The following is a 13421-nucleotide window of genomic DNA, read 5'->3' on the forward strand; positions in this document are numbered from 1 at the left end:
AATACAGTAGTCAAAAGTTTTTGAACAGTAAGATTTTTAATGTTTTTAAAGAATTCTCTTCTGCTCAGCAAGTCTGTGTTTATTTCATCCAAAATACAATAAAATGTCACAGCAGTAATATCGTGAAATATTTTTACATTTAAAATAACTGCTTTCTATTTGAATATTTTTAAGATGTAATTTATTCCTGTGATCAAAACTAAATTTTTAGCATCATTACTCTAGACTTCAGTGTCACATGATCCTTCAGAGATCATTCCAATATGCTGATTTGCAGTTCAAGAAACATTTATTATTATTATTATTATTAACATTTTAAAAAGTTAAATATATTTTTTAGGATTCTTTGATGAATGGAAAGATCCAAAGATCAGCATTTATCTAAAATAAAAGCTTATACATTATACCATTCAAAAGCTTGGAGTCAATATAATTTTTTTGTAGAAAAATTTATAGAAATTAATACTTTTATTTAGCAATGATGCTTTAAATTGATTAAAAGTGTTGATAAAGACATTTCAGATAAATGCTGTTCTTCTGAACTTTCTATTCATCAGAGAAACCTCAAAAAAAATTACTCAGTTGTTTTCAACATTATAATAATAATAAATGTTTTTTGAGCAGCAAATCAGAATATTATAATGATTTCTGAAGGATCATGTGACTGGTGCTATGATGCTAAAAATTCAGCTTTGAAATCACAGGAATAAACTACATTTTAAAATATATTCAAATAGAAATTTGAGTTATTTTAAAGTTATTTTAAATAGTAACGCTTTTCAAATTTTGACTTTTTGCAGTACTTAGGATTAAATAAATGCATATATATACATATATATACATATATAGATATATATACACACATATACATATATATACACACATACACATACACATATATACATATATATATATATATATGTACACACATACATACATACACATATATACATATACACACACACACACATATACACATATATATATATATATATATATGTATATATATATATATGTATATGTATATATATATATATATATATATATATATATATATATATATATATATATATATATATATATATGTATATATATATGTATATATATGTATATATATATATATATATATATATATATATGTATATATATATGTATATATGTATATGTATATATATATATATATGTATATGTATATGTATATATATATATATATATATATATCTTAATCTTACTAAAATGTTTGACTGGTAGTGTAGAACACAGACAAGAAAGAGAAGCAAATATATAATATGTACTTTATTTAAAAATTTAAATTTTACACCAGAATGAATGAAATGTGTGGCAGTATGTCTACAGGCTGTAAAATGAAACCAAAAAAAAAAACAAAAAAAAAAAAACTGCACTCTTGGTGATCTTGACATTTATAGTGCCACATCGTGGGCACTTCCTGTTATTGCTCAAGAAAAGGCTCCAAAGGTTGAGGCACTAAACAAATAACTGTACATAATCGATTCTTAAAAGTCCATGTCTTAACTAGGACAGAGCACAAATGAGTTAAAATATACACACATATGCAACATGTCATTGTGAGACCAAGAGAAGTAGTACATTGAAAGGTAGTTACTATACTGCAGAGTATAAAATTAGTTGTTATATACACACAGATGACCTTGAATGTTGTTTTATCAAATTTCAAGTTTGAAATGGCATTACAAAAGGAGAAATCACAACAGATAACACAAAAGACCTAATAAACATATTAGGGTAAAGGCAAATAGCCCCATCACTCAGGGTTCTTGAGCCTGTCTCCAAATGGAAGCGATATATATTAGGAATCTCATGAGCTTTTTTTCTTCATCTACCCTATATGACCATGTTTTAGTGTTGGTTTCTGCAAATGAAGTTCACCATCTTGGAAACACGGTCAATAAAGCAACCTCAAACCGTTTTTACTATGTAACTTTTTAACGTAGCTACCAAAACGGTTGGGATACCAATAATGCTCATGTTTACACATGTTTAAAGGAACTTCAGGAAGACAGATTAGGAGAACAAAAGCCAGTACTTCATGAGCAAAAAGAAGTCTAGTAAGGGAAAACACTGTAAAAAAAAAGGAGATATGTGATTTAGAACAAATATCAAATAAATATGAATGATAATAACAGAACTGTAATTCTTCAGTAGAAAAGTAAAGACGATTTTTAGCTGAAACTGTGCTCGAAGATGATTCACAAAATGCAGGTCAGTGGCTGTCTCTCATTGCGAATTAAAAAAAAACAAAAAAAAACAGCACATCAAGGAACACAAATTGAAGGATAAGTTCACTTCCAGAACAAAAAATTACAGATAATTTACTCACCCCCTTGCCATTGAAGATGTTCATGTCTTTCTTACTTCAGTCGTAAAGAAATTATGTTTTTTTATTTTGATGAAAACATTTCAGGAATTTTCTCCATATAGAAAAAAAAAAACAAAACAAAACAAAAAAAAAACAATGATAATTTATACACTTAAGCACACAACTTACTCTGTGCACTCCGATTTAAGACTTAGGGCAAGTCTCATCTCATTTTTTTCCTCCAACTTTAAAATCATCCTACATCACTTTTGTAAAGGGCGTTTGACCTTCTTTGCACGTTCACTTTGTAAAAACTGGGTCGGTACGTCAGCAGCGATACAGGACGATTTTGAAGTTGGAGGAGAAAATGAGATGAGTTTTTCGACATACTCTAACTGTCTTGAAACGGAGTGCACAGAATAAGCATGCGCATCGCAGAGCTAGACAAGATGAGCATTTGAGGTTAAAAAGTATATAAATTGTATTTAAAAAAAAAAAAAATCATTTCGCTAGATAAGACCCTTCTTCTATGGCTAGGATCATTTAGAGCCCTTTAAAACTGCATTTAAACTGCATGTTGGAAGTTCAAACTGCCGGGCACCATAAAAGTCCACTGTTTTAAGAAGTCCTCAAAAAACAATTCTTTATGACATGTGCATGTGTGGACCAAGCACTTGAATGAAGGGGAGAAATTTAAGTTGTAATGGTTTCTTATTGTTTATGTAAAAAGGTGAGCTGATTAAGACAAGTTTACTCTCTTTATATCTGGGGTGCCTAACCCTGTTCCTGGATATCGACTTTCCAACCCTAATCAAACACACCTGTCTATAATTATCAAGTGCTCCTAGAGATCCTAATTAGCTGGTTCAGGTGTGTTTGGTCAGGGTTGGAGCTGAACTCTGCAGGAAAGTCGATCTCCAAGACCAGGGTTGAGCACCCCTGCTTTATATGCTTCAGACATGCAAAACATCCACACTTCTAGGGCTGTCACTAACGTTTATTATGATAATCGAGCAATCGGTTAATTATTCTGACGATTATTAGAGTAATCAGATACTTGCTCAGTTACTTGATACAGTCACTTGCTCTTAAAATACTCTGTCATTTTTGGTTATACAGATAAAAGTAATACATCTTTTGAATCTGTAAAGACTATGTAAATGACAACAAAAAAAGCTGTGCTTTTGTAAAATAATTAAAGTAACAGGATGCACTTTTTGCTATCTTGGTCTCTGTGAACTTAAGCACAAAACTTCAAAACTCTGTGTATACTTGCCTTATAGACATGAAAAATATATCTAGAGAGAGTGAAATGTCTACTTACTTTTACGAACCAATTAAAAAATAAACCAAATATTCTTAGATTATCAGTTTCGTATGAAACATACAGGTGCATCCACTACTGCGGAGATGAGAAGTCAGTGTTGACGACTTCATGTCTTAAGCCGAAAACAAAGAAAGCGCTAGTTTATCAATAAATTATTAAAACGTTAATGCAGTCTCCTTGCCGTTTTTCTCAGACGCATCCATAATGATTATATCGGCTGTGCTGTGGCAAGTTTTTTTTCCCCGTGCACTTGAGTGCTTATTAGGCTATGTAGGCAATTAAAGGCTCATTATTATGATTTATATGGTTTATTAATAAACGTACGACTAATAGTCGACTAATGCTTAAAATGAACGACTAGACCAGAAAAATCTTTAGTCAGTGGCAGCCCTAGAAAATACATTTAAAAAAATAAACAATAGAAATAAAGTACATTACACATATATAACAAATGACCGCAGAGGGTGCCAACGGCCTGACAACCATGTATTTGACTATGTCCTTACAATAGAACCACTCAGCCACTGTAAATTCTTGAATATGTGGACATATGAGTGTTTGGGCTTTTATTTTGAAATTGTGATGCATATTTAGAAAGATATTAATGTATTCCACTGTGTTGGCTTAGGTTTCTAAACGATTTACTTTACAAATTTGATGAAATTGAACATGCTGCATTCCCAGATGAATGTTATAATAAACCCAAACTCACAGCGATATGCAGAGATGTAGTTGAGACACTCCAGTATGTGAATGGTAACTGTTTGTGTGGAGCAGCATTTACTGTGAACAGAGCGGCTCTGAGACGCACGTACGTAACCTACACACATGTAAATATTTGAAAGCACAAATATACAACCAGCATCTACATATTTATTTAACTGAATCGTAACGTTTTGGAATGCAGCATAGTACTATGCTTTATTCATATTTTAAATGGGTTTAATATATCACACAGATTTAGAAAACGGTCTAATAGTGCATTTCATGGATTATCGTCTGTGGAATGAGCCACTTCCTGTATTTTTTGTGAATTATTCAAGACGGGTACTCAAACTGAATCGAGGAATTGTGACAGCTCTACACATTTCACATCACTATTGGGTGCTTTAATAATATAATCACATACACGTGTCATCATTGTGTGATTACTTTAACAAAATTGAATTGAACCAGTTCATAGAAAGAAACTGTCCAAAATAGTTCACGGAAAAGAATCGGATTTCCCCATTGCCTAAGGCTGAGTTACAGGTAATAATGTTTTACATAATCAGTTTCTTGTACAGACTGATCATCTTGTTTCATAAGACCGCAATATATCATCAGGAGCCACAGGTATTTATATTATGTGCTTTGTCATGCTTCTTTAATTCTCAGAAACGGTTGGCCACAGAATTGCATTTTATGAATCACCAAATACCAGAGTTTCAACTAAAAATCTTCTTTACTCTTCTACTGAAGTTAATAAGTCACCTACATGTTGAACACCCTGAGGGTGAACAAATTAACAGCAATTTTTAATTTTTGGGTGAACTATCCCTGAAGGAAAAGTCCACTTCCAAAACAGAGATTCACATATGATGTACTCACCGCCTTGTCATCCAAGAGGTTCATGTCTTTCTTTCTTTCTTTCTTTCTTTCTAGTTGTAAAGAAATTATGTTTATTGAGAAAAACATTTCAGCATTTTTCTCCATATAATGGACTGATATGGTGCCCCGACTTTGAACTTCCAAAATGCAGTTTAAATGCGGCTTCAAACGATCCCAAATGCGGTTGCAAATCTTCTTTGCATGTTCACTTTGCAAAGACTGGGTCGGTACTTCTGCAGCGATGTAGGATGATTTTGAAATGATTTTTGAAGTTGAGGGAGAAAATACGATTGGAGTTTTTCGGCATAGCCTAACTGTCGAGTCAGAATACACACATTTCAGGGAGAGAACGGCAAGACGAGCATTTGAGATTAAAGGTCACATATTGTACACCTTTCCGGATGTTTATTTTAGCTGTTGATGTCCTTAAGAATATATATTTGCAGTGTAAGTGCCAAAAACCATCTCAATATATTTTTACAGCTCCTCTCTTTGGAGCACAGATTCTGGAAAGTCACTGTGTGAATGAACCAAATTAAACAATTCCGGAACAAATCATGGGACACATTATCCGTGTATTTTCTGGAATCGCTGTCTGAAAGAGGCTAAAGCTGACGCACCACTGGTTTCTTACATTAATGTTGTTCGGAAGCCTGTACAATGATGTAGTTTCCTGACATCCATCAACTGAACAGCATTTTTTTGACTTGTTTCCATGCTGTTGTTACTCAGCAATGGCATGGACGCGATGTTGTCTGTGGGCTTGGCAAAAGGAGGGTGAGATGGTGGTTGGTGCTCGGGATGGTGACTAAAGGCGGTGACATTTTTACGGAAGTCACAGTGGCTTGTGAAAAGGCACTGCTACTTTATGCAGGCTGTGTGCATTTTACTGTGGATTGATTGAAAAAAAAAAATGGTAGTTACATAGCCCTCTAGACCTCAATATCATGAAAAAAGCCAGGAAATTTCAATTTTGACAATATGGGACCTTTAAAAAGTACTTAAATAGTATTTTTTTAATGAACATAACCAGTCGTTTTGCTAGATAAGACCCTTTCTTGTTTACAACCGCATTTGGGATCATTTGAATGATTTTCTCCATTATATTGAGAAAAATGCTGAAATGTTTTCTTTAAAAAACAATTTCTTTATGACTGAAGAAAGAAAGACATGAACATCTTGGATGACAAGTGGATGAGTACATTATATGTGAATCTTTGTTTTGGAAGTGGACTTCTCCTTTAAATAACTTGTATAAAGTTGGTATTCAAATTCAATATAATAGATGGGACTTACCTCAACTGAAACTGATAGCCAGTATAATGGCTATTACTACAAGTAATATAGCAAGGCATAATGCAATCCATAATTTTTTCTGTAAAGAAGAAACATGATCATTCGCACTGGTCAATGATGTAACGTCATCACATCAATGAATAAATATCACAATAATCAATAATTTATCATTTACTCACCTTGCGCACTTTTTTTGAAGTTTCTACAGCAGAAGCTGTCTCAGCAACAGCCTTTTCCACATAGTTATGGGAATTCTTAATGCTCTCCTCAATCCGGTCCACCATCTCACCCTAAGAACAACAAGTTAATTTTACATAGAATATAGATGTTAAAAAAATGGACTAAAATCACATTTTTAAACTTTTTTTTTTTAACAATAGAACATCATGGTTTTTCATTTACTAGATATCTGAGGAGTGTGTTCATCTCACCTGTGCTTCCACCTCCATCGCAAGGTACTGAAACATATCGTGTAGCTCTTTAATGCTTTTCTCTAGCTTGATGATCTCATCATGCCGTGACTCGATCTCGTTCAGAGCCTGTCTGGTAGCTTTAGCATCATTCAAAATCTGCAAAAACAAAATGATTTTTAAACAAGAGTTCAATGCACTGAACAAGATTTTTCCATGTGATCACATCATGTGACAAAGGACACAATGATGAAATGTTTCATGGTGATGATGCTTCACTTCAGGCAATGGGGGTGGAAGGTTTCTATAAAAAACTGAATATATAAGCTAGAACGACAGCAATCAAAAGTCTAAAAGAGAAGTGGAAATCTATAAAGGAGGTACTGAAAATGAGAGACATTCATTTCTAATGTTGCTTTTAATGATGTTGACAACCCAGATTTCCTTGATCTGGAATAAAAAGGCACAAAATGACAAAATGACACTTAAAGATACTTTAAGTCAGAAGGTGACCCCAGCATTCTTAGCTCCAGCTGTAGGTCTTTGCTTAATATTTGTCGTTTTTACTGCTTCACAAGAAACGAGGAAAGAAGAAAGAAGGGGCAGGGAACAGGAAAATGTTCCCATTTATTATAACTTATATAATTATATCACTAAATAGTCTGATATGTTAATCAACTTCATCAAAAACAAGAAACAACAATTACATTTTAGAGGGAACAGTTCCTAAAAGGATCTTACCAAATGAAACACATCCATTCCAAAGAAAGCGAAAGAGAAGACTTGAAATGTGGCATTTAAGTAATCACAACACTATAAATAATATCACTCTGTTGTGGACTGTGTTCTTCAGGTAACTGTTATAGAAAAAGTACTGAATATCTATATTCACACTCACATTTTGCGTGAAAACATCTGTTTGTCCACTCTCAAGCATTGATTCCAGCTCCTCATCTGTCACATTGTTACCAGCTGTAAAGGAAACCACATTTACATTTTATTTTATTTATGAAAGCTATATGCACCGGCCAATACTGTGGTCGTCTTGGACTTATACTGAAACCTAGCATTGTGGATATTTCAAAAGGAAACTCTTAAATGACAGTGCACATTTAAAAGGCTACTATGAGAGATCTGTTAGAATGCTAATATTATCAATAGAACAAAGATGGATAAAGCACATACTGATTTTGAGTTGTCTTTGTATCCTCTCCACATTTCTGTCTCTGTATTGGGCTTGAATTGTATTACAGTGACCCATCACTTCCAGAAATTCCCGGGACAAAACACCATGCTTTTAAAGGATGTTGAGAAACAAAATGAGGGCAGATCATTCTGAGCCAAAACAACACTGTTCATGTATTATGTTTACAAATATATTTATAATACACTACCAGTCAAAAGTTTTTGAACAGCAAGACTTTTAATGTCTCTTCTGCTCACCAAGCCTGCATTTATTTAATCCAAAGAACAGCAAAAACAGTAACATTTTGCAATATTTTTACTATTTAAAATTACTTTTACTATTTTAATATATTTTAAAATTTATTAAAAATTAAATAATTTATTCCTGTGATTTCAAAACTGAATTTTTAGCATCATTACTCCAGTTACATGATCCTTCAGAAATCATTCAAATATTCTGATTTGCTGCTCAAAATTTTTATTATTATTATTATTTTTATTATTATTATTATTATTATTATTATTATGTTGAAAACAGCTGAGTAGAATTTTTTCAGGTTTCTTTGATGAATAGAAAGTTCAGAAGAACATTATAAATCGTTTTATATAATTTATTATAATTTATAAATAGATATCATCATTTTTGATCAATTTAAAGCATCCTTGCTAAATAAAAGTATTCATTTCTATCATTTCTTCCCCCCCCTGGAAAAAATGTACTCAACTGTAAATATTGATAATAATAATTATAATAATATAATGTTTATTGAACAGCAAATCAGCATATTAGAATGATTTCTGAAGGATCATATGACACTAGGCACGTTTCCATTATAGGTTTGCGCAAAACCTTGGCGATATCATATAAAAATATTCATAAAAAAGTATTGCAAAATGACAACGTTTCCATTAACAGTTATACGACTAAAACGTAATTTGTTTCTCTAGCGATAAGTAATGGCAATGGATTTTGGTGGGATTTGGACGCATTTTTGGCTTTTTTATAATATATTTATTCAAGTTTTTGCTAAATTGACACGTTTCCATTAGCCATATTTTCAATTCGCAATTTAAATTTGCGCATCTTGAAGGGTAATGGAAACGCAGCTAGTGAAGACTGTAATGATGCTAAAAATTTAGCTTTAATCACAGGAATAAATTACATTTTAAAATATATTCAAATAGTAAGCAGTTATTTTAAATTGCACAATACTTTCGCTGTATTTTGAATCAAATAAATGCAGCTTTGGTGAGCAGAACAGACTTAAAAAAAAAAAAAAAAAATTGTACTGTTCAAAAACTTTTGACTGATAGTGTTTATATATTAAAACTCACCTGGGTTCTCCGCATTCTAACGTTTACTGGAATATATTTGTCTTCACCTTCAGTTTTCTTAGGTTCGATGCCTGTGACATAAACGTATTGTTTAATTTTATTTTTTTACATTCAGTAGGTCCAGCGGAAAAGTTTCATAACAACCACATACTTTTATTTATTAGACTCACTTTTTAACTTCTTTTGAATCTGGCTGGCCATGCCTTTGATGTCTTCTCTGAGAGACTGCAGTTCCTTTTTCATACCTATTGCAAAGGAGTTATTTTTATATATTTATTCAAACTTTTTTTTTTTTGATGATGATGATAAAACTTAAACTGAAAATAAAGAATCTCCACAGAGAACTGAAATATACTGAAATATAAAACCCCCCAAATCTGAGCTTAGCTACTTACTGTCTTCTGGAAGTGCAACTCCTAACACTGTTTTCTGTTTGTTCTCCAATTCAGACACCTTCCTTTTAATTGTTTCGAGTCCCTCTCGAATCTCCTGAACCTATGTAAAACAAAATAGTGTATTATTGTGATAATATGACGTTTGACTCAGGAAACTCTAAAATCCCAAACAGACTACAATTTAACAACAAAATGTCAGTCATGGTGAACAACTGTTATTACAAGGTCACAAGTATCCATTACTATGAAGTTTGGAAATAGTGACTCATTTCTGAAGTTGTTTATAATGCTACAATGACCCAAAACGAACCTTTTTGAAAAAAGCTTCATTTTCTTTCTCTTCATTTGCTGAACTCCCAGATCCGGGCTTGATCATGAGAGCTACGGTTTCTTCATCTTCTTCTGAGGCATCAGCAGTCTAATGAGAAGAGGTAGGTATACATTAAGATTTGTTTTTCGTTTAAAATAATTATTGATAAACTGCATAATTCACTAAATCGTGTTGCAAATGGAGTAGGTGTCAGACAAAGTTAAGAGCACATAGTTCAGTTTTGTGTTGAGAAACTGGGCTCAAACGGATGTGATATTTAAGTTGTCTTCCTGAGGGTGTTACAAATCTAACGGCTAACTTCCAGTGCTAAATATGACCAAATGAGTTCTAAAACAGTCATTTAAATTTCTTTCTTAAACGTCTGAATCAACTGTAAACATACATGGCTGCTACTCTGTATGTAGGCTAAATAAAGTTACACCCCACCTACACTTCACTACTAGGGCGACGGTAGTGCAGAAGGGTGTTAGCTTCCAGTTTGTGGGATCTGACTCATGATTTTTTTTTTAACAATCTGCATAAAATATAGATAAATAGTCAGTCACACAGCAGCGGACTGCGACCGTGAGAATGTGAAAATTTTAATAAATCGCAGCTGCAGCGGTGGGTAACATTAACAGTATCCTCGGGTTAGCCCGTTAGCACGTTAGCCGGTTTCCTGAGTGCACTGCCCTACTTTGTACTCACATTGCCCAGTTCTTTGGTCCGGTCCCGCATTCTCGATATATCTTAGGTCCAACTCAGACAAAAAAGTTCCAGTCTTATAAGGCGTAGCTCATTTGTCTGAAAACTCTAAACTTGCAAAACTCGAAAAGAGGGAGTTCCCATTCAAAGTCACATTTCACGCCAACTTCCACAAATAACTTTCAGAGTAGACTGTTGATGGGCGCCGTGAGGTGCTTGAATGTTAATATATAAACAATACGGATCAGCTTCAGTTATGCTTACAGTTCAAAATGGGGCGATGAAGTTATATACGAATTTGTCCCTTTCTTCTCCTGTTTATTTTGCAGAGGTATGAAAGACGATCAAGGCTTTTACTGCCCCTGCTGGAGAGATATACCTACTATATCAGGGCTCTCAAGTCTCACGCATTCACCGTGAGACACACGCATTTCAACCAGTTCACACGCTCTCACGCCACACCTTGTATTTCTCACGCTGAGAAGTAAGGCAAAATTTATCCCGCTATATAATGTTAATGGACGAGGCGCAGGCTCGCAGGGGGAGTTCATTGCTGTCTTGTTGACAGTTAAATGCCACCTACCAGCAAATATCAGAAATTAGAATTTTTTATTTTCGGTTAAATTACGTGATCCCGCTACAGTAACGTTCGTCACTAGGCAACATGGACGCGCACACACTGGACGCGGCAAACTGTGGAATCGTCGGTCGCGGGGCTGCCGCTTTCTCTCCCAGTGGAAGCGTTTTGTGCAGTTGAGGCGGTGGTCGCGTTGCGGTCACGGAGTGGACGTTGCCCTTTGTATTTTCTAAAAACTAACAAAATTAATGCTTCTGTTTTTTTCTTTATTTTACGATTCCTGGACAAAATCACTTGCCTGTGATCAAAGATAGTTAGAGCTGATGTTTGGAAATATAGCCAAATTCTTGCAAGATTATTAGCTCTCCAACAGCTTTAACTAAGTTTTGGCTACTGAACACTAAGGAAAGCACTAGATAATTGGTAAATCTGGTATATTACCAATAAAATTGATAAAACAAATTAATTATCATCCAAATAATTTATATATATTTCAGAAATACATTAAATGTATCAACATTGTTGGGAAGGTTATTTTGAAAATTTAATAGGTTACAGATTACAAGTTACCCTATTTAAAATGTAATAAGTAGTGTAACTACTTCAAGGGCTTTAGAAGTAATGCAACTGCTTACATTTGATTACTTTTTGATTACCTTTCTAAAATTCTATGGAATGTTTTCAGCTGTTAATCCTTTTTAAACTTTTAAAGCAGGCAAGTTTAACCTTACAGTAGTACTGAACAATAATTACTGTGAGACCTATGAAATCCTTCATCACTTGAATTATGATCATTATACTTTAATTTTAAAGCACAGCCACCGCAAAATCAGACTTTAGCATCTCTTTTTACTTTGAGATCATTCTGAGGTTAAATACAGATTTTTAAAATGATAAGATATAGTTTAATAGCTATGATACCATTTTTGAAATAAAATCCTTGCATGGCTTTGACTGGAAACACTGTCATCTAACAATGCCTTGGACAAAAAAAAAACTAACAAAAAACAGTTAATCTTAAAAAAAATAAAGCATATACAATAAACCCAAATTGGAAATAAACAGTTATCAAATAGGCATGTGTTCTGTTCTGTGTCCTAAACTCCGGAAACATTGGTGTCTCATATTTTAGAACAGTCAGTTCAATTTGGGAAATCAAATCTGTAAGTGTGTGAAAATATTCAGATGTAATCCCCTTTGTAATCGTTAACATTTTCATAAGTAACTGTAATTTAACTGTACATTGTTTTTCAGTAACTGTAACAAATTAGTTACATTTGTTATTAAATTACATCATTCCATTACTAGCTACTCTAGTTAAGTTCAAGCCCCTACCACTATCATCAAGACATCAAAATGTGCAAAAAACACTTGCAATAAAAAAAGCCATTCATAAGCTGGAATGCTGAAATGCACAGCTTTACATAGGCTACATGCAGAGGGCAAGTTCTGCAATCCTACTGTATGTGTACAGTATTGAGCGCTGCTGTTATGTTGGTTCGTTTGGGGCCAAATTTCAAATTTCTTTTTATCTTTGATCTGTATTTCTGAAATATATAAAACATTTTATTTTATTTCCATTAATTTGACTTTTATCAGATTTACCAGTTGATAAAATTCCTATTTTGTGCTGGTCAATTTTGAACAATAGATAAAATGTAACTTCTAAAAAAAAGAGAATTGTGTGGGGCCGAGGGGCCGCTGCTGCAAATATTTGAGTGGCTTCTCCCCTAACAGTAATCTCACTCCAAACTTCTTCCAAAACTTGAGAGCCCTGTATATTTACATTTTCCACTATGGCGAAATATAATATTCCGCTCATATCTCAAAAAGAAAGCAAAAGAATAAAGCTCTGTAAGATGGTGAATGCAAGTTCATGAAGAATAACGGTATAAAACAGCCTTATATAAGAGCAAAAGCGTTTTATTTAAGGTAAACAAAGGAAATCTTGGA

At 33.3% G+C, this 13421-nt stretch overlaps 1 protein-coding gene across 1 annotated transcript; it reads right to left on the bottom strand.

Moving 5' to 3' along the window:
- Positions 1 to 1281: 1281 nt before the first annotated feature.
- stx4 (syntaxin 4) lies at positions 1282 to 11136 on the bottom strand. The gene is made up of 11 exons (XM_051125042.1): positions 10895 to 11136; positions 10187 to 10294; positions 9877 to 9976; positions 9652 to 9726; positions 9482 to 9552; positions 8147 to 8255; positions 7860 to 7933; positions 6983 to 7120; positions 6731 to 6841; positions 6552 to 6630; positions 1282 to 2100 (listed from the first exon to the last, which is right to left on the bottom strand). Exons 1-10 carry the CDS (start codon positions 10922 to 10924, stop codon positions 6553 to 6555), a joined length of 894 nt encoding a protein of 297 aa, XP_050980999.1. The 5' UTR covers positions 10925 to 11136; the 3' UTR covers positions 1282 to 2100; position 6552.
- Positions 11137 to 13421: the final 2285 nt, after the last annotated feature.

Source organism: Labeo rohita, chromosome 12 (assembly GCF_022985175.1).
Source record: "Labeo rohita strain BAU-BD-2019 chromosome 12, IGBB_LRoh.1.0, whole genome shotgun sequence".
Lineage (NCBI taxonomy): Eukaryota > Metazoa > Chordata > Actinopteri > Cypriniformes > Cyprinidae > Labeo > Labeo rohita.